This window comes from Corvus brachyrhynchos, unplaced genomic scaffold (genome assembly GCF_000691975.1).
Source record: "Corvus brachyrhynchos isolate BGI_N302 unplaced genomic scaffold, ASM69197v1 scaffold435, whole genome shotgun sequence".
NCBI classification, from domain to species: domain Eukaryota; kingdom Metazoa; phylum Chordata; class Aves; order Passeriformes; family Corvidae; genus Corvus; species Corvus brachyrhynchos.
The window spans coordinates 93924-116336 of NW_008237895.1; the positions used below are offsets into that span (position 1 = coordinate 93924).

A 22413-nucleotide genomic window follows, 5' to 3' on the forward strand; every position below is an offset into this window, starting at 1 on the left:
CCTCTGGTAATTGTGGAGATGCACAGAAGGTAAACATGGTTTATGCCTTTCCTCAGTAGTGGAATTGAGAGTAGAAGAGAATAGAGTTCGCTCTCTTGAACAGATGCATTTTATATCCAGTCTAGAGAGAGAACAAATGTCCTCCTATATGGAATATTGCCAGTTTGAATCCTGATGAAAGGATTAGTATCTTTGGATCTGAGCCCTGAAAATGCCTGATTTAATACTATGTCTTTTACAATTTATCCTGCCAGCTGATGTTTTACCACTGTGTTTATATACAGGGTTATCCAAAGGGGTGCCCATGACTTGTGTAGGTCATGTTGTTGTAGCAATGTATTCCCAGTGCCAAACTGGACAGCTATTTCCCCTAAAACCTGTGTCTGTCATCAGCCTGTATCAGATTCCCTCCAGTGTGTTTGGACTGTGCTTTAGACTTTTAAGGCATGTCTTTTAAGTAGCTATTGGTAGTTTCAAAACCTACAATCCACTTCAACCAGGCTTTGATTCCAAGGCCACTGTGCTGTAGGAGGTGGAAGCCATATCCAGCAGCATTTGTATGGACAATGATATCTGCAGGGAACATGCTGCCTTTTAAAAGACCGCATGGTTAACCTCTTATGAGTGTTGTTTGTAAAAGAGAGAACTGTGACTGTCACATCTCAGGGTCTGACTTTTGATAGCTCCATGCTTTGTTTCCAACCAAGGAATTTCTGTTGTTTAGCCCTTTTTCAAGGAGATTCAAATGCACTGGAGACAGGCTGAGGATGGGCACTGAGGAGTCTCTTCTTGCATAGCTTCTCCTCACCTGCCATGATGAGGTGAAAGGTGCTGCTGCTACCAGCTCATCTGTGTTTTAAGTCCCCCACAAATGACACCTGTAACAGGTTAGGCTGCTGGGAAAATGTTACATATTGTTCATTTGTTTGGGTTTTATTGTGTACCTCCTCACTGGCAGAGCCTGGGATAAGGAAAAAAGTCCTTGACCTAGATTAAACACAACTTCACAAAGAACCAAAACATCAGTTTGTTATCAACACCATTCTCATTCTGAATCCAAAACACAGTTTTGTAACAGCTACTGAGAAGAAATTAACTCCATCCCAGCTGGAACCAGGGCAGTGTCACAGCGAAACAGATTTTGCATTGCTTTATTAGAAAGCATTGGACTATTCCCATTAAAATTTCTGTACTAAGGATTTTACTGTTAACTGTGCATTGACACAGTATCTTGTGTGAGTGATCCAAATTTAAATGGCTTTATACTCTCCGTCAACATGATGTATCATAATTGCTTTTTTGGACAAGTTACAAGCTGAGCGTAAATATTTAGTATTAATGAGTTCAGGTTTATTATGTGTATCTGCAGTGCAGCAAATATGCATCGATCCATGAAGCATCTTACTATGCTCAGGGCAAGACTTCTCCCTTTCTTCTTCATCTTCCTCTTCCTGTTTATCTGGCTTGTGCAAAACAAAATAACTTGTTTTTCTCCACTTGCTACGGATCCCCTTGGAACCCACCATGTTTACTGAACACACTCTTGCATTTATGTCTGTCATGTCTTTTGTTATGGACAGATTGTCCAAATAGTCAAGTACGTTCATAGGTTGCTGGCCGAGGACTATATCATAGTGACAATGTGATGTATTTTATTTCATCTTTTTTTGTATTTATATTGTATTTTACAGACTTGCTTCTCCTGCTTGTGTGCTGGGGAACTTTGGAAAGCAAGGTGGGAAATAAGATGGCAGCTGTAGATTAGCCAAGAACATATATAAAAGCCTTTGCTTTCCAGGTCTGTGGCTGCAAACCCCTTTTGTGCTCTCAGGCCAAAGACTTGGTCTTCTCCTGAGAAACTGCCATTGTCATTTGTGTCAAAAGAGAGTGCACTGGGGGGGTCTTCATAACATCCACAGTTCCTTCCTGAATTAGTGTGTGGTGCCTTGTGGTGCCCGCCTCCCTGAGGGCTCTGAGGCCGTGTTCAGACCAGTATTTGTGTGAATTTCAGAGGTGAAACTCTAGGCACTTGGAGAAAAGCAGAAGTGTGACAAAGGGTGGTTCTGGGTTTGAGACTGCAGCTTGGGAATCATGGGATGTGAATTCAGGTTTTGGCTCTGCATCATCTGCCAGCCTTTGAAATGGGGTAATAGCAGCTATCCAAGAGGAAATGATCAGGAGATGCCAAGGCAGTGTAAGTCCCTGAGACTGTATAACTGTACAAGGCAGCTGCCCATATCTGGATCCCATGTACTCAGTGGGTTTCCTGAAGTCCTTGCTCTCCTGCTGCCCTGCAGCTCCACTTGTGGGCCTAATTCTGCTTTGTCAAAACAATCTTTGTAGTGTGGCCTCTGTTTTCCCCTGTGTTCCTCATGCCCTCCTTTCCCCTTGTCCCTAGATTAAGATCCCTAGATTAAGATCAAGTGTTGTAAAAGTCAGAGCCAGCATACAGCTGCTGACAGCTGTGGTGGTGCTGAACATTTGCACAGGAGCTCCCTCAGTGTCTAACATGGAGTGCACAGGGTGACCGGTGGTTCTGCAGCAACAGGGGGCATACAGAAAGAGGAGAAAACTGCGAAAAGATGAGGCTAAAATAAAAGGCTGAGAGAAATGAGAAAGACAACAGTGGATGTTTCTCTCCAAGATCTCCTCATGAATCCTTAGGTTTCCTGCTGCCTTCCCACATTTTATAAATGGACTGAACAGATGACAGTTTATATATATAAACCTAATGAGATGCTGCTAGTCTTCTGTGAAATTGGTTGGATACCTAGTGATAAGCTAATATTTAGTAGCAGTTTTCCCTCTCATGACAGTATGAGTCCTAAATATCCAGTTTTATTTGGTTTCTTTTGTAATAAGGCAGATGATATTCTCATTAAGGCATGACTTGGCTAGAGCCAGGCTCCCTCTGCTCAGGCTGGCTGGTCTGACAAGATGCTTCTGGTCTCTTACAGCTCTTGTGGAGACCGGTCTCCCAGGGGCTGGCTGTGATGGTACTGCCTGCTGGATATGTGCACACTGGTCCTGCCTCAAGGAATGAGAAGAACGCAGTGCAAGGGAAAAAAGGCTGTTGAGACCACCCTGTTGTGGTAGGAGTGGCTGGCCAGTGGCTTTCTCTGCATCTCTCAGTACTGAGCCTCTGCTGGTCTGTGGCTTTAAGGTTCCATAGGGTTCTGCAGCAGTCTGTAATTGCTCTGTGTCTGAGCTGACCTGGCCTGCGGTTAATCAGTTACACATATTCCACAGACTTGCTCAGAAAGTGGTAGGCATTTTCAGCGATCGGGATAACTACTTCTCTAATGCCAGCAATAAAATTGCCATTTATATTAAAAGACCTGGAGTGCTTAAAATTTAGTTGGAAATAGTAGATGAGGCACTGCTTAATTTTCTCTTGCCCTTTCAATATCACAGTCAATTTTTGCTGCTGTTTTTAATAATAAATTGAAGAAAATGTGCATGCTGTAAACCTTTCAGCTATGATTAAACTCTTAGAATTTTGTTTCTTATTTCTTTTTCTTTAAGTCTTAGTAAATGAATGGTTTTAAAATAAAGTGGAGACAAGTAATAAGGCCTGTTCTGAATAGTTTGGAGGCCCAGATGCTACCTGATGGGAGGCCTTTCTCATGTAATATCTTGTAATTTACTTAACCTTGCTAATATTTTATAGCCATAACTGCAGCGCAGTAAGAACTCTGCGGTCATTCTGTAGGGAACTCAGCCCTAAAATTGCATATAAAAATTCTGTGCTGCTGGAGCTTGCTGTAAGTTCAATTCACTGACTCACTCAGTGGTTTTATCAGCAATTTAAACTAAAAACACCGGTTTGGAAATTTTAAAGATTTTTTTGAGAATTCCTAAGTGGGTTTCCATTGTGAAATAGTCATAAGAACAAGCTTGCATTGCTAATTGTCATATATCCCTCTCATATGTCTAACAAAAAAATGCCTTAAGTAGTGTTGGCCACTGACCTACTAGTCACTTTAAGCCCCAGTGGAGGCAAGCTTCTTTAAGGGTGTAGATTTACCTATATTTTTGTTCAGCCTTCCAAGTGTAAAGTTAAAACTTGACAGATTAATTTCCTTTTGCCTTAATACAACAAAATACAGACTCTATCAACCACGTCACTGCAAGCTCACCTTAATGATCTGAGCTTTTAGACTCACTCAGCCAGAAAATAAATTGAAACATACTAGAATTAGGTTCTTGCAGGAACATTTTCTGCCACAGGAGTTCTAATGGGCAGGTAACAGACAGACTGGGCAAGGACCTGAATAATAATAAGACACATTAGGGATGGAAGCTAGCAAAATGACAGAAAGTGCAGCAAAACAAAAAGGAACAACAATGGTCATTTTTCTCAAAGAATACCAATAGAGTTATTAAATCACATATTGGAACATTGGCATTGGAAACAGCACTAGCTGAGATTGGAGCTTTCTGCATGAGATGTGTGAGCAGTACACGTGTGTGTAACTGTCACTAAAGGAAGTTTTGGGGAGCTTGAATCTCAAGAACTTTGTATTTTGGGTGATTTAGGCTCTGTTTTGACTCTCAATTACCTTGCACTTTGCAGTTAAAAAGCAGAACAGAGACTTGTCTGACTCACATTCTTCCTGGCCAGATGAAGCAGAGGGCACAGAGTGCTCCTCTCCAGGGACAGTCTTAGACATTTGTCCAGCCATTCATATTCACTGTAGTCACTGAGTGACTTGATTTGGGAGTAAAAAAGCTGACTTTTGTTTATTTCCGTAGAAAACAGGGCAGTTTGTTTATATTCTCTGGCTCTGTAGTCCTGACAAAGCACAGTGGGACAGATCTGAGCCTGGCTTTGACAAAGGATGTGAGATTGTGGTAACGGGACAGAGGGGACTGGGGAGTCCTGATCAGGTTTCTCAATTTTGAAGTGGTTTTTGTCCAACTTGAGACATAATGATTTGAGCCTCTGGTTTCAAAATCAAAATGTAACCAGCTTAGATGTTTTCTTCTTATTAGTCTGCATCTTTGACAGTTTTGTGACTTTGCAATCAGACTCTTCCCAGCTGAAATAGGTTCAGTTCTTGTTCTCACAACCAGTGTAAACCTTTTGTGGCAGTAATATCGATGTCTTTTTAAACGGGATATTTAGCTGCTCTTATTGTACATCAGTATTAATACAAGAATCCAGTGTTTCATTTTCTGTCTGTATTCCTGTTTCATTTAATCATTAAAAAAAAATATTAATCCATAGACTTTCTTTTTCTCTTTCAGTTCATTAGCCAAATTTAATGTTTATCTCATGAGAGTGAAAAATGCAGGGAAATAGTTAATTTCTAGTTGTTATGCTACTTCTGGTGTACATAAATGGAAGTATATAACAGACTTAGGAATGCATCTGTCTTTCCTTTTTCTGCTATGCACTACTCAATTCTGCTGAAAGTGAGGAATAAAATCAGTGCTGTTCATTTTCCTATAATTTGAAGCAATCCATTTTCTCCTAGCCTGAAATTCAGGTTATGTCCCAATCCCACTGTGTTCAGAACATGAAGGAAACACTCATCTGTTCAGTCCTAAAAAAAAAATTCAAATGTGGCTTTAACATGTCTCTGCTGATGTGGCCTTCCTCTGACACACACTGATTGCCTGTCATACTCTTTAAACCAAAGCTATAGATCTGCATGCTCCATACTATCACTTCAAAAAAGGGATCTAATTGTTTCTGCATGCAGCTTGAAGGGCAGTAAACACAGATTACTAAGTATATTCATAAATAACTCCAATGTATTGTGAAAGTTTATACTTTGCATTTTTTTTTATCTGCATTTTATCTGCATTTCACGAATTACAGTTGCTAGCATCTAGTAGACAACCCAATTTTGTCACTTTCACAGGAGGGAATCTCTAGTTAGGAGATATTTTCTTTCCTTGATACTATTATTTTGTGAGTCCTCTTGAAGCTGTTCTGGGTCTTGAATCAAAGCTATTTGATTGAATCAAAGGTATTTGATACACCTATGAAATATCCCTTTTTTAACATCTGAGAGTGGATTAAAAGTGTCATCTTGGATCACTAACAAACATCTTGGAAACTCTATAGTTTTGATTTCCCAAGTATTTTCTCTTGTGTCTTGCAACTTTAAATTGTATTTTGTTTTCCATTCCAGAATCCAATAGCAGGACTATAAAAAAGCCTTGGCTCTCATTTTAAGTGTATTGTGGATATAAGGCAAAACTTGAAAATATGACAACAGGTGACTGTTTAACTGAAAACCCACCATGGGAAATATACTGATTTTACACTTCACAAAGTTTCTAGAAGGCACTTTAGAGCTGCAATAATGTAATTGTGCTGCATCTATCTTTTCTTACCTCTAATCTTCTGTTTTTGTTGTAAAGCAGTATATCCACTGGCTAAATAACTAGGTGCTGATAGCTCTTACTTAACAATTGTTATCTTCCACTTCTTACTGGGTTAAAAATGAAATGAAGAGTCTAGAGACCAGAATAATGAGCTGGTCATCACCAGGAATTAACATTTGTATGCCATTCTAGGTAGGATACAAAACCATTTCACGCACAATTTCACAGAAATGTGTGTTCGAAGCCCAGTTAAGGTTCATCCTTCCTAGCACTGTGGACGTGGTTTAGTGGTGAACATGGTGGTGGTGCTGGGTTGATGGTTGGATTTGATGCTCTTAAAGATCTTTTCCAACCTTAATGATTCTCTGATTCTATTACTTAAAGCTCAGTGGTCCATTACTACATGTATTAAGTGGGTGAAACTGCCTATTAAAAGATAGGTTGTCATGAGCTCTCTGTAGGACTTGAAAGTCTGCTGTTCCAGTATTATACATAATGGCCCAAAATGCTGAGCTCCTCTGGTTTAAGGTTTTTGTCATGAGACCATCTTGAAGGAAGTTTTTTGGCTTAGCATCTCAAAACTGAAAACTTTGGGGTAGCTGGTGCAGTAAGGACAGAGCTCCTGTGTTCTGTGTGGGCACTGGGCCATAGGGCAGGGAAAGGAGTATCATGTATTCTGGAGCAGAGAACAGTATTTTCTTTGGTTTAAAAATAAATAAATAATTTAAAAAGCATATCTGAATTGCTCTTCTGAGGGACAGAGACATCCCCTGTGTGCTGCCTGGTGTGCAGATAACTGATTTGGGCTGCAGTGCTTGGAGCTCACACACAAGTTGCCTCTGAGCTGCTTCTTTCAGTTATTTTAAAGTAGGCTGCTGCCTGCAATATAGCTTTGGGAGAGGGAAATCCAGTTTGTATTATGTCAGGGTTATTGTTCCTAGGTAGAAGACTTTTCAAAGGGGTTTAAGCAGCCTGGGAATGTATATGCCATACAACTTATTACCAGCAGCTTTTCAGATTTTAACAATAATTCTTAGAGCAAAGGAAAGCAACAGCACATTATTTTTAGTTTATCATCTTTATGTAAAATTAGGTCCAGGCTTTGTGTGACTCTGGCTGCCACAGCTCACCACCTCACTGCACACACAGCACTATTTCTTCAAGCTGAGACACTTCAAACATGACACACAATAAATGACAGCTCTGAAGAGTTGCCTGAGGAATAAAGGGAATTTACACACTTTTAGTATGAACAGCACAGAGCTGATCACCTCTCATGCAGGGAACTAAACTAGTACATTCCCCACTTAATTTAGCATTACACCATTGAATGCAGGCTACAAGGGTGTTTGCTCTTTGTTTTAAGGTTTTATGTCCCTGACAAATCCTCACACAGACTTTCACAGCTTGGAAAACAAGCTGTTGCTTTAGCAAAATTCCATTTCACTGCAGCTTCATAGCTTGTAGTGATGACCCTTTGGGCAATGTTAAGTACATGTCCCTAAAGGAGCATTTAAGTACCATCTTCCGTCACTGTTAGAGCTTGTTGGACATAGTTTTTGCTCAAAAATTTGGCAAGAAGCTACTCTTGCAGGAAGAAAAAGCACAACACAGCAGTGCCCAAAATTATCTGAACATCCCCATTTGCAAAAGTAATTCTTAGAGTGATGAAAATCAGCATGTGCTGATTTTTGGCAGCTTTGGAAGTTTATTGGCAGCTTTTATACTAGCCATTTGTCTCTGGTGTTAAATTCCTGTATCCGTTAAGGCCTTTTAGTAGTCTGCTGGATTTCCTGGGTCTGGCCCATTAGCTCTGTGCATGGATACAGAGGAGAAAAGAGTTTCTGTGCTTTGTATTTGGACAATTCACCTTGATTTCTAAAAAAAAGGAATGCATGGAGATGCAATGAATGTGTTGGAAGACCTCAGTGTGGAAAGGGTTCAGGGTCATGCTGGGTTGCATGCATGAGTGGGGAAAGAGGTACTTTTTCTGGGTACTGACCACCTATATGCCCACTTCACTTGCTTTTCACATGCAATATTAAATTAACTGTGTTTTCTGAAAACAAAATGTCCTTTTTAATTTATTTCTCTGAACAAATAAGTAGCTTCTGACAACCCTGGCTAAGAAACTGACATCCATCAAGACAAGGAAAGAGGTTTTTTTATGTTATTATTTCTAAATTTAGATGTGAAGCACATTAATAGTCTGTTGTGGCAATAATGATCCCTTTGCTATGCATAGAAAAGTGACATAAGCTGGGAGATCTTCAAAAGAACTTTGTATCTTAGTGAACAAACCTCTTCAGGCTCTGATGATAAGAACTGTTGATACTGATGTACAGGATTTCATGTAGCTTTATTTAACAGATTGAGACTGTCCAGTGAGGAAGGAGGGAGGGACACCAATGTACACATCCTGTGGAGTGATTCCCTTTCCTGATTTCTGGGTTTATTACACCAGTTAAAAATATTTCACTTTGTTTTTGAGTTTGTTTCATTTCACAAAGCAGAAATATTCACTGCTGTCCGCTTAAAATACAGAGTGGTGATTGACAAAAGAGCTGAAACCTCTCCTCCAGACATTAGAAGGAATAGAGAGATGGTAGTACCTACACTAGTTGTGTAAAAAATACCTGTATGTCTTGCTAATGGATCATGTTAAAGTGAAATTTGTGAGGGGTTTTCTTCCAAACAGAAATGCTGCTCTTCCTGTTCACTGCCAGTCAGGATGGAAGAGTCCTTTCAGAGTCCTTTCTCTTTGGAACTGGATACCATAGGAAGCATTTATTTAAAACCATAATTTCCTTCTCAATCCAATTCGAGCCTGGATTTTAAAAGAAGAGTCATGTTTGCTTGAGGGCTTGAGAAGAGCATCTGTACAATCAGTGTTTGAAATAAGCCTGAACTTGTAAAGGTTAGACCCAGTGTAACATCTCAGCCCACACAGAGCACTTGGTTTACAAGTCTCTGTCTTAGAGTTTCAGCACATTTCATTAATTTCTTAATGTTTTAACTTTTCACAGCATCTGATCCACAGAAAGGCTTCTTTACTCTGTACAGGCTTTTTTTCCGTTAAAACTTTGAGGCAAAACTGAAGAAACATTTTCTTACAGAAATGCTCAAAAATTATTTTGTATGTTAATTTATTCCCATATCTCATTGAAATATTTACTTAGCCACCGTTGCTCAGGCAGAGTGGAGTCTGCGCCATGTGGTTTTCCAGTGAATGTGATAAAAACACAGCCTTGGTGGAGCTCCACCCGTTTCTGACAGGATGCAAAACCCCACTCCGTTAATGCGAACATGCATTTTCACTCAGTTTAAACATTGCATATGCTCCATGTCTAATTCTAGGTGACTCTGAACATATGAGCTTTCATTTGCTGGCTTTTAGCTGTGTATCTCCCAATGCAAAATCAAAAATAACTGTATCCATATAACAGCAGAGCGCTTTTCATTCCAGCCTCTTCAGTGTTGTGTATTCGCAACCCACAGACATTTCCATGTGCATCAGCTGATTACCAGGCACATGGGAGGCTGCAGCACTGGAGTCCCTGTGCCCCAGATACAAGTGAGAGTTGGTCCTTCTGAGGAGAGCAGTGTCAGGCCTTTGTGGATGTTCAGCCCAGTGCAGGTATCCTTAGTCTCTGGTTTAAAAGACAGTCTGCTATAAATAGAAGCAATGCCAGTGGAAGATAGAACTGGTACCTGCATTTCTGTTCAAACTCAAAAAACAGTTCTGGTGAGTTCTCTGTGGATCAAAAAGCTCCTTACCCCTCAGTTACTCCTTTCCAAGCTGTCAATTTATCATCACTTCTCATAAAGTGTTTTGGGTTTGTTTTGATTTTGTTTTGTTAATTTTTTTCCCTTTTTCCCCAAAACTTCAATTCTTGCTAGCATTTTCAAACTTTTGCATTATAAAAGTAGTTGCCTGCAGAGCATAGTAGACCATCATTTAAAATCAGATTTTCTGGCACCATTCTCTGCTGTGGACAGTCTTGATCAGTTTTGCTTTTATTATCCATTGTGCTCTGCAGAGGGATTTTGTCTTTTGGTTGCTCCCCAGGGACTCAGGTAATTTTACAATGCAGCCACAATGTGTGGTGTGGCAGTTCAGTTTCTTCTGGAGAATCTTCTTTGGGTCCTGTTGGGGATGGCAGACTCTCAACAGTAGCACAGAGTTCTTAAAGAAATAACTCAGTGTCAAAATGGGCAATGGACACACATCTGCAATTGGTGTTGCTTACAACAGATTTGTGAGGCACAAGCGATTTCCACAAAGCGTCCTGGGTGTTTCAGTGGAATAATGCAGGTACTTAAAGAGGGAGTGTGAGCCCATTGCATGTCTGCAGGATCAAACCCTGGGCCTGTGGGTTTGACAGGTGAGATAAAAGAATAAATTTTATTTTGTAGCACTAATGTATTCTGTATATCCTGAGAGGCCTGACTTCTTGAGCAGCACCTGATCTCCTACCTCAAAAGAAGAGGCATATGGTAGAGGGACGAAGTTTGACGTGCATAGACATGTTGGCTGCTCATTTTAGGCAGTCCTCCAGGTGCACAAAATGGCTCCAAATCTGACCTTTGTCATGACTCATTTACGCTTTAGCCTATATCTAAAAGGATGATCATATTATCCTCTGGATCTCAATTTAAGATCATGATGAGTCATTTGGAGTGTTTCAGAAAAGTAATGCAGGAAAAAAAAAAAGTATGTATGTTCTTTGGGAATAAGAAGAGGGATCTCTGAAGTGTTATTAAAAAAAAAAGAGATAAATGTGTGAAATTTGCATGTTTAATTTTTGTGATAAAAATGGTATAGATTTGTGTAAAGCCATACCTGCAGTGTAGTTCCTGGATCCATGATTGTGATCCTGTCTTTATTTCTTCAGTATTCCCTTTCATGGTCTGTTGAAATCATGTTTAGGGGGATAAAAATAGTATATCTTCTGTTGTTTTGGCATCCAACCTCTAATTTACAAATATAATTTATGCTAATCTTGAAAGCGCTTCTCAGATACAAAGTAAAATGTGTCATCCTTAGTATATGTGTGTATAATTTATTCTGATGGAGAATAGACATTTCAAAGCCATTTCAGCCCTTCATATGCAGAACATTTGATATGAGCAGGGCAGCTGGGTGTTCACTGCTGTAAGAGCAAGGAAATGGTTAAAACAGCAGTAGCTACTCCCTTAACCCAGAAAACATAAATGCACCATGGGATAAACTGCTGTTTGCACAGTCAAGCCAGCTCATATAAAATCCTTCAGTTAGGTATTTTTATTCCTTTTGTTTTGCTGATGATTAGTCATTTCTACAAAAAATTCTTCCTACATTATCCGTTAATTTTTTGGTGAGTTTTCTTCCATCTCTGACTCAGATGGCTTGCCTGGTGGATTAGCAGCATGTCATGGGGGGTTAGCTCTGCGTGGGCTTGCAGCTCCCCGGAGGGAAGGAGCCTGGCCATCCATGTGCTTCACTTGCCCTGTAATTCATAGTTCTCCCCCCTCCCACAGAGGAGCCTGCAGAGACTCCCGGCTCAGTTTCTCTCAGCAAACAAACCAGTATCTGTGATGAGTCTTCTTCAAGCACAAGAGGAGCGAGCAGCTGTTATTGAAATGGTTTCTCTTGGCTGCCTGGAACTTCAACACTTAGAAGGATGGTGACCTTCTGTGGTCCCTGACTGGAATGTATCACAGCAAAGAAATGGCAAAACACTTTCAAAGATGCTGTATCCCCAGCAGAGTACACCTCCTTCCTCCTGCTTAGCAGGTCAAATCTCATGCACAGGTGTAGCTCCCTTTTTGAACTTGTGTCTAAGAAGCAGAAAATCTCATGTAAAGAAGCACAGGAAAACGAAAGGAAGCCATACAAAGATGAGGAGAACTATGAAATGGTTCTTGATGCCTGAGGCACGAAACTAATCCAGTGTAAATTTAAACTGATAGGAGAATTTTTGCATGAAAACCAAGAACAAGAGTAGATAGATGGCTGTGAAGAAAATACATCTCCAGGGCATTCTGACTTTATGGTCTTAGTCCCAAGATGTCTACTCCTTACAGCTGCGCTGAGGGATTTAATATTCCATTTTGTTTATAGTAAAACATTAACAACAAGTAAAACAAAAGTTTTCATACAACTATTAATTTGTTTTCCAGGAATTAATTCAGTTTCTGCCTGGACCAAGTAATGAAACTGCACAGAAAATCAGAATTGTTCTTTGCAATATTAACTAGAAACAATGCAAACTAAGAGGACCACACTGATTGATGCAGCCATTCTCTGGATACTTTTTGTTTTCCTTGTATTTTTCAGCAACGTGATGATAATTTGTTTTAGTTTTCTAACTTAACAACTTGAAAATATGTTCACAGTCAACAAGAACGTTCTGACTCATGGCAAAGCAAGGTGGACATGACCTTCTCCATGCTGTTTGCATTTAGAGTACTTTCTGTGTTCATTTTTAATGTTTAGTCTTCCTCTGTAACTTTCACTCTTGTGATGCATAATGAAATGAATAATATAAAAGATTTTCTCCTCTGTAGTTTTTCAAAGACCTAAACACTTCTATTACTCTGTGCTGTAGTTACATCCATACTCCAGTATCTGCTTGATAAAACAGAGCAGGCAGAGCACCAGAAGTGAGCTGTGATGTGTCCAGCACTGCCATGACCACAGCCTGTGTGCCAGCCTACACTGCTGTAGGAGCAGCAAGGCCAGTCTGGTTTAATGCTAACCCAGTTCTGACCTCAAAAAATTCAGCTGACAGAAAAAAACCTGTACTGGAGATATAATGAGACTCATGGGATCGATTGGTCAGATCTCTTTTTCATATTTCAGAAATGAAAGCTGAAATCTGCTGTTACTAGTTTAAGACAGATCTAGCTGGTTAGGTATTTGTTGTAATGATTTAATTCCATCACTATCCGGAAGAGAGAGAGGAATGGAAAGCTCGCTTCTCTTGCAGTGCACCCAAAGACAGAGTGTGTAACATGGTAGCACTCGATGGTCTGCATTGGCCTGGTTAGTTGGGCTTTGGAGAGGTCCTGTTATGTGGTTCTGAAAGGAGAAGGTTCACAACAATCTTCTTAAAGGTGTCTGACATCAACCTTGTGGCATTGCCCTTTTCTCCACCCATGGCAGCATCAGTCATTAGACCTGGGCAAACACTGAAGTGCTTTTTCAAGAAAGTCAACTTTGATGTGTTTAATGTGAATGATAATATGATTAATTTTATTGTTATATAACCATGGCTCTCTTTGCAGACAAATGTCTTGCTTTTTTAACAGTTTTTTAATTCTGTACATAATTCTTTGTCAGAGAAGCACTTGATCCTGGCCAAGTTCAAATTGAAACTTCCCAGAGGAATAATCCAAATCTGCATTTCCATATATATTAATAAACTGTGTAATACTTGCAGCAACTCACATAATACAGTTTTGAAATGAGATAGAACTCATTATCAGTACAAGGAGCAGCACAGAGTCTTTCCTGTCAGAAATAATGGAGTGAGACCTACACAGTTACTTTCTTTCGCTGTCTGTGTAGTCATTTCTGCACAACAAGGTATGTGTCAGCTTAATATGCTGTAATGGGACACACACTAGCCCCAGCTAATTCCTGTGGTTGCAAGCAGGACGAGTATGTAAATAAATCCTTTCATTCTGTCTGGGTTTGTGATGTAACAACAGCAGCACTGTGCTTTGCACAAGTCCAAATGGACCTTCAGGATGCTGCTGCCTGAGGGCAGGGGATGCGACATTTGAAATCTGCCATCGGCTTTTGAACTTGTGCTCTAGGTGTGATTCTGGAGTTATTCCTTTCTCTTTATACATGGGGGATTTTGCATTGCTGAGGTGTGAACTTGGCACCCCAGCCTGTGTTGTGCTGGTGTGTACTGGTCAGGCTCAGCTGGGAAACACCCACTGCCCTACAATGGGAATCACTGCCAGCATAAGTAACAAGCCTAAGCCTTATGCGATCCTGGTCAATGCCCAGGGCCCAGGACCAAGGATTAGAGGCTAGTCTTCTTCTGCCTGTAGTTTAAAGTGCTTAACCAGCAGCTGAGAGTTGGCCCCTCAGCTCAAAGACAAACAGACCCTCTTTTAGGTGTGGCCAAAAGGGGAAAATGGTGCCCTGCTGGTTTTGCCTGGTAGCTGAGCAGAGGATGTAGGAAAGCAAGACCAGATTTACTCCAGCTGTGATGCAGAACAGCAAGTTCTGTTCCCATGTGTACCTGCAACCTCTCTCTGACCTGGCTATAGGCTGTTCTAGAGGAAGTGCAGGAAGCAGGTGAGGTTTTCATCTGTGATGCTGAAATTCAGTAAAGAATGAAAAATTAAGGGAGGAGAAGGAAAAGAATGGATGTGATTTAATTGTTTAATGAGACAGTGCATTTAGACACCAGACATATATTTTGTAAGTTTTAATTTCTGGAATACAAGATGCAGCTGTTTGTCAAAAAGCCCCATGCTTCATGTTAATGGAGTTCTGTGTATTCCTAGGAAAAGGCTGAAATACATCACTCCAGTGGGATTTATGCAACTCCATCCAGAACAGAACCTGGCTTATAGTGGATGATTCAAACATCTTCATGGAGCAGCGAAGTCAATGAAGTAATTAAATAGCGTAAACTGTTAAGAATTGTAATGTTGGAGATATGGCAAACTGAAATTTTCTTTGCTAAATGTGATTATCCAATGGACTTAAGAAAGGAAGCAGACTCCCCACCTGCATTCTTCAGCATGTTTGGATCGTAATCTTCTTTAAATAATATGACAGGCCCTTTTTATAGTCCGGTGTCAGAGGATTATATTATTTTCAGAACAATTCATGAAAGATTAGTAGAGGCATAGTTAATCATTTGAACTAGCTACAGGTTTTTTAGAAATATTCGAATTAATGAGTTCTACCTTTTGATCTTTCTGGCTGCAAGTCTCTCTGGAATTGATGCCAATTAGGATTTAGTAATAGCTTGGTTATGAACGTGGACCAGTGTGTGCATATGTTTACATATCTGGGTAGGTGTCAGTGCCCCTGGAAAGAGGGACATGGTCAGTTAGATCTGTTCTGTTGTCAACCAGTTTTGGAAGTGGACATCTCCACTTGGAGAGGAAATGGAATAAAAATGCAGGGAGAATAATATGCAAACAAAGGTTCTGCTTTATCATGCACAAAGCTGCATATTGCCCGTTGCCAGTCTGAAGCTTTTAGGACAATTAGATACAGCTTGTGTTTTACCTACAGTGAAGATGGGGACAGTATCAGGAAATGAGGTGACCTTACTTGCTCTTCACAGTGTTCTTGAGAAATGCTCTTGTCTTTTAAAAAAGGAAATGTGTTCCAGCACCAAATAAACTGCGCCAGCCCAAGGCAACTTCGAGTAAGAAACTTTCAGAGACGTACACTGACCCTGCTTAGAGCTTCCATTTGTGTGAAGGGGAAACAGGAGCTAATTGGAGCCTTCTGATACTTCACAGTTCTTGTACTGACATTTCTATGTGCCCACAGTGGTACCATTTCAAACCCTCTTGCAAAGAGGCCTGCGTTGACCTGTGTGTGTTGCTGGGTTTCTTTGCATAGTCACTGACTTGCCTGAATTGAAATGTGCTGTTGGTTTGCAGTATAAACACCAGTAAGAGCTGTTTTTCAGAAGAGATAAGCATGAGTAGAATAGGAATAGTACCAAATTCTCAGTCATGCCACCCACAGGAAAATGCAGTGCTTGGTATGATAGCACTTGTTTCAACTGAACTTTCCTTCTTCTGTACCTGTGTTTCTGAATGGCTGGAGGTGATTTTCTTCCTGGTGTCCCACAGTCCATGGCCTTTTCTTCCCCTACACTTGTAATTTACTAGTCTGAAGCTGCTTGTAGTGCAGATTTACGTGGGTTTGATGAGATGTTGAGTTTCCTATATCCAAGTAATTTTTAGAACATTTCTTCTTTACCGTTCTTTAGTCTCAAGGGAAACGATTGATTGGACCCCACAAGCCTTGTTTCCCAAGCTGCATGAGCATCTGTAGCTAAAGATGAGTGTCAGGGAGTGTGGATCGATACATCATGTTGTATTTCTAAAGTATTATTCTTTGTCCTATTCATAGTCTCTTGTTTTCCTGGAAACTCAGTTCTGACTTTCAATGTTTGAAATTTGTTCTGCAGAAAATTTCTAGTTACAATGCTGTGAAACCTGACAAAAGCTTTTCTTGATTTCTTCTTGTAAAATTCTGAGTGCATAGCAGTGTATCTATGTCTTAGTTGTTGGCAGCTTATGTTGAAAACTAGACTTTTCTAGTAGTAGTTTGGTTTTCAGAGAAGAGCATTGCTTGTTTTCAAATTCAAAACCATGATCTGCTCATCACAGGCGGAACTGAGACCCTGGTTCCAGGTACAGTTCAGGCAAAGGTGGATCTTTTACTTTTATTTGTATTTTCTCTTACAGCATAGGTGGAGAAGTAGCAAGAGGAAATGAAGGCAGCTATGTGGGGAAACATTTCCGCATGGGATTTATGACAATGCCTGCTCCTCAGGACAGACTGCCACACCCCTGCTCCAGTGGCTTTACTGTCAGATCCCAGTCTCTTCATTCAGTTGGAGGAACAGACGATGAAAGCAGCAGCTCTCGAAAGCAGCCGCCTCCAAAACCGAAGCGAGACCCCAACACCAAACTGAGCACCTCATCTGAAACAGTCAACACTGGAACAACGAGCAAAAGTGGGAAACTACCAGACAGGACTGAAGGTAAACACCATAATTCTTTGGAAAAAAGGGGGTTGGTGAACCAGTCTCAGGATTATCCAGTTGATAATCTTGCATTTAAGAATTACCTGTATATTTCCTTATTTGTGTAACAGTGCCAATACATGTGTCCTAGATCACTACTGTCTAAATTTTGGACCAGCTATCCAACTATTTTGGATAGTTTTGCCTTTGATATTTGTCTCAGAACTGTACCACCTACATGATCTGGATGTATACTGGAGAATGAGTTGCATTTATTCAAAGTGAAGGGAAAAAGAGATTGCTGTCAGTTGGAATGTAGGCCAGTGTTATCTGCCCACCAGCCAAGGACCACTGACCATATCATTAGCATGGTGCAAACCACAGCCATGCAAAGGGTTCTCCTCAATGAAGGAGTGAAGAATAGAAATTAATACAAAGAATACTGCATGGCCCTGAAACTCCACAGCGAAGAAATATCATCCAACAGTAAAAATTCAGGCAGGATGATACAATATGTTGCTCAAAGCTTCTGGTTTTGTCTGAGTCTACATTTTCTCTTCCCATTCCTCCCACTTATATTTAAGCCAGTGCAGCATTCAGAGGAGAATTAACAAATGGTTTTAGTAATGATATTGCTTCTTTATGCTGCACTGTTAAAGATGAGGTAACGCTGTAGGGATCATCTCCTTCCTTTATTCCATGCTGGAAATACATTCTGTGCAGCAATAGGACCAGCTGTACTCCCTCCTAGGAGAGATCAGGATGACTCTGCTTCACAGTGTGAACTGTAGGAAAGAGCCCTTAAGGACAAATGGTTTTGATCAGTGCTGGTGTCTCTCACTGCTGTGTTACACATCAGTTTTGACATCCCATGCAGCATGTTGTCCTCCTTGTGTATATCCCTTTGCTTGGTGGTGTGGCCAGAAGTACCTGTTAGCTACATTCTTGCTATGACCCCTTTTAAGCAAATCTGATTAAAAAAAGTTGTCAGTGATAACAAAGATGCCAGTGAATGTGTAAATCATGGTGACACATATGTCTATGATTGTGAGGTTGAGCACAAGTGCTGAACAAAGCTGTGGATTTATTTATGCTGTTGGTAGTTATTTTGCATATGACATTTTTCATTACTTCCGTAGCTTGTCCTCTTCAGCAACCATGACATCAACTCCATGCAGACTAACATGACAAATGCAAGCGTTAAGTAGCTGTCCTTAACAAAAGCAGCTTTCCACAGTTTTACTGGACCAAAGCCTACACAGAAATCATTTAACTTTGAGATTTAAATTGTCATATCAGAAAGTCTTTCAAATTTTAATAATATCAAAAGAGCCAGACTTCTTGGTCTGATATGCTCTGAGGTGAAAGGCAGCAGCTCTTATGTTACTCTTCTTTTAAATAATACTACATTTTAAAGTCTTTTTTAATTCTTTCATATATTTCTTAGCACCCTGTCTTCCTGAATCTGCCCAACCAGAATCACAAAGACTAGATGAAGTTTGTTTTGCAGACAGGGCAGTAGGAAAGGGTTTAATGATTTCTAACTTGTTTAATGACTATTCCTGCAAGAGTGCTTTGGGTCACACAGTACATTGTGCTGTTCAGTATAGGTGACCTTGGCACTATCTCTAGGATGATTAGGAATGGAGTCTGTTTTACATCCATATCCCACCCGTTTCCTCATTTTTTGAGAACTAAACAAACTTGACAGACTTGAAGTAACAATAATAACAATGATAATGATAATTGAAATACATCCAAATATTTTGCCAGCCTCAAGGAGGTTATGGCAGACCCTTTAAGCAGCCTTTGTCCTCACAGAACTAAGTTTTCTTCAGCATTATTGTCATTCTGGAAGGTTCTTGAAATTTTGTTTCCTTTCCCTCATATTCTTCTGCCATCTGATATTTGAGTCCAAGGAAGGAATACGTAGTCATGTCCCTTTGACAGATTTGAAAGTTTGAAGTTGGTTGACAGTTCTGTTTCCAAAGACACTTTTCCTCCTCCACTCCATGCAGGTTGAGCTTGATCTATCCCATCACTTGAGGTTATGAGTGACATGTGTGGTACTGCAGCCTCGCTCACTCTAGTTCATCTGTATGACAGTGGTACTGTACCAGAGTCTAAGTATTGCAGAGCACCTTGGATTCATTATTGTAATCAGGAGCTGAATATTCATAGTAAGATCTCTGGAAAGAACTGATGAATGAGTAATACTCCATCACTAGCATAAAAGACAAAACCTAAATGTTACCTTCCAGTGTGAATAAATGCCTTCATGGAATATTAAGGATCTCTATGATGTTTATTTTAAGACGTATTATGTTCATTCTGCTGCTTTGCATATAGAGCAGCAATGGGCACTTTCAGGCTAAAATGAAAAAGTTCCTGGAGGTTTTCAATTGACAGAACCCTTTGATCACACTGTTGTTTTCAAGTGTTCGGAATGTCTGCCCTGCTTCTGTGTATACTGGGGTTTCACCAAAGAGGTAATACATAGAAAGATCAGATGGTAGGGGTTTTTTGGTTTGCTTTGGTTTTTTTAAGGAAGCAGTCAAATTTTTAACACAGATATACTCAAGGGTGGCACAATATGGTATTTAGATGAACAGACTGGATTTAGAAGATGTTTTGCTCTCACTAGGAGGTGCTTTGTTATCACCTGTGCACTCCTGTGCAACATGTTTGTCTTGGTGAATTTTCACAGTAATCTAGCTAATATAGGAATATTTATATAAAAACTATGGTCATACATTGATGAGAATATCTAAAGATGAGCAGAACAGATGAAAGTCAAAGTTCATTATCTGCGGTATTGACTGATACAAATATTAGACAAGCTTTGTCACTGAATATGAAATTATTACTGTTGCTCTAAAATTAATTCCCAGCAAATTTAGTATCTGAAGTTTTGCTCAAGGAATCCTCTGATTCTACTAGTCTGGTTTTTTGTGGGCCACTGGTTATGTTTTCACCTGTGTAGCAGTTCTCATTCTAGCAGCAAACTTTGAATTCAAGATATTGTAAATCTGTGTCTTCCCAATTTCAGGTGAGAAAGTCCATAGGATACAATATTCGCATTGTCTTTCGGAGGTCTTTGAAAGCTCAAGTTCAAGAGCAGGCAGGTTTAACTTTCAGACACTGTTGTCCATATTGCACCCAAATATTTGTATATGCATATGTCTTACGTATTTGTATGTGCTTGTGGTATTTGCAGGCTGAATGACTACAGCCTTTTCCAGGAACTATGGGAAAGAATAATGAAAAGCCCTATTGTTTCTCCATCAGCTTCTATGGAATCTCTACAAAGGAGTTGTCACAAAATTGTTCCCAGCTCAATTTTTTTATGGCTGTGCAGAATAATTCAGACTATAATGTCTATTGTCTGACCCTGTGGCTACTTTGAAAAGGAATTTGCTACATTTTCTAGACAACCAGGGACAGCCTCACCGCTCATTTTTATTAAACATGTTTACTTTTTGGTTTTTGATAGTGATCCTGTTTATACAAACAAAAGCAGTTACTTATAGTAACCTTGATACACTTTTTTATCATGGTGAAATCAAAATATTGAATTTATCCCATCATAATATCTGCCATAACATTAGATTGGTTTGAGTATGAGTCTGACTTTAGTGCAGAAGGTGCAGAAGAAATTTGGTCATGAGCTTGAAAGACCTTTTCCTCTTGAAGCACAAATAGCAGCAGTAACATCCACACTGATTCTGTGCACTTTTCCTATAAGTGCTCTGGCTTCCATAATTTTGGGAGTCTGAGAATCTTCCCTTAAGTTGCAGTGACAAGTATTTGCCCTGTCTCATTGTGCAGCAGCGTGGCAACACTTGGATTTGTTTGGTTCATCCCAGCCCACCTTGGCTCTGCCTGAAAGAACACTCTCCAGCCTGAAGGCATCACTCTCCTTAACTTGACTTTAGCTTCGTTGCTGTGTTTCCATACTTTGTGTCCCTTCTTGTGCTTTAATATTCCATTTTTTACTCTTCTGACTGCCTCTCATATCCACCCACTGAATGCCTTCCACCCACTGCATTTCTCCTCTGTGACAGATTTCTAGAAAGTGGTTTTTAAAAATGTGGGTTGTCTTTTCTTCAGAGTTTTCAAGCTCTGGTAGGAACAGCAAACAAATGGAGCTGTGTCCCATGCATTGGAAGTGAGAAGTGAACTGAAAAGGGTAATTTAAAATAACATTTCAGTGTGGAAGGCATATCTAATCTTGATCCTGAAAGGCTCTTTATTGAGAAAATGCAGGAGTGTAATTAATTGATTTGTTTTCAGTGCTCAATCTTACAGAAAAAGGAAGTAATAAAACAGTATTATTGGCTGATGTAACCAGCCTCAAGCGGTGTTTTTTGATATGATCACTCCATGTCTACAGGAACAGTTTGCAGATCTGCTGCAAAAAATGGAGACATATAAGTGAACTGCATTTTTGAAAGTTAATTTTTGTTAAAATTCTGCTTAGTAATATGGAGTAATACATTATATAAAGAAATACACATAAAATATATAATTTAATGATACAATTTAATTTATAAATTTATAATATACACTTGTAAAGAAAACGCAGGTTCTATATACTTACATGTACATACAAACATGTGCACACAGATACAAGTAAAAACTCAGACTAGCATTTTCAAAATGCTATTCATGGCTGTAATTCTGCTGCTGCCAGAGCCAAAGGAAAATTTATCTCTGATGTGGGAAAATATTTGCAGGGGACCCACCTCTTGAACCCACTCAATTTGCTTAGTGTTTTTCTTCCAAGTGTCTTGGGGAATAAGATATCCTTCTTGCTGCTGCCTTCTAAGCCCTTGCAGTGAGCTCAGCAATTTCTAAAGGTGGGCAACTTGTAAAGAAAATTTTTCTCTGGAGAAAAGCAATTACAGTAACTGTAACCAGGGTTGCAGTCCAGCTGGTCTCTCTCATAAATCTAGTTTTCTCTCAGCTAGACTGGTGGATCTTCACTGTAAATTTGAACTTGTGCTACTCTCATTAAGCAGAGTTTGGGTTAAAGGGATTTAGTGCTGCTTCTGGTTTTGCATGGAGCTGGTTTCCTTTTATTTCCTACCTTAGGGAATAATGTATTTAACCTGAACTTTGAAATAGTGTCCTCTGCGGTAACCATGACATGTCCTTCCTTATAGCCAGATGTTATTCCCAGATCTTTTCATCCATGCCTACCAAAGGAAGAAGTATCCTTAATGAGCCCTATTCACACCTAGTGAGACTAAAGGGACTGACAGATGAGTTCTGGTGGGTTGACCTGTGGGCAGTTTAAGATGCTACTGCTCTGGGCTATCTGCTTGGCCTCCTGCTAACATGACAGCCC

The 22413-nt window shown here is 39.9% G+C and overlaps 1 protein-coding gene across 6 annotated transcripts in view; it reads left to right on the forward strand.

The window, feature by feature from the left end:
* Positions 1-22413, forward strand: part of NYAP2 (neuronal tyrosine-phosphorylated phosphoinositide-3-kinase adaptor 2) — a 137054-nt gene that overhangs the window by 43780 nt on the left and 70861 nt on the right. For all 6 annotated transcript variants that reach the window (XM_008632590.2, XM_017732896.1, XM_017732895.1 and 3 more), the window contains one exon: positions 16783-17081. In XM_008632590.2, coding sequence (XP_008630812.2) covers positions 16783-17081 — 299 coding nt within the window. The remainder of the gene's footprint in view (positions 1-16782; positions 17082-22413) is intronic.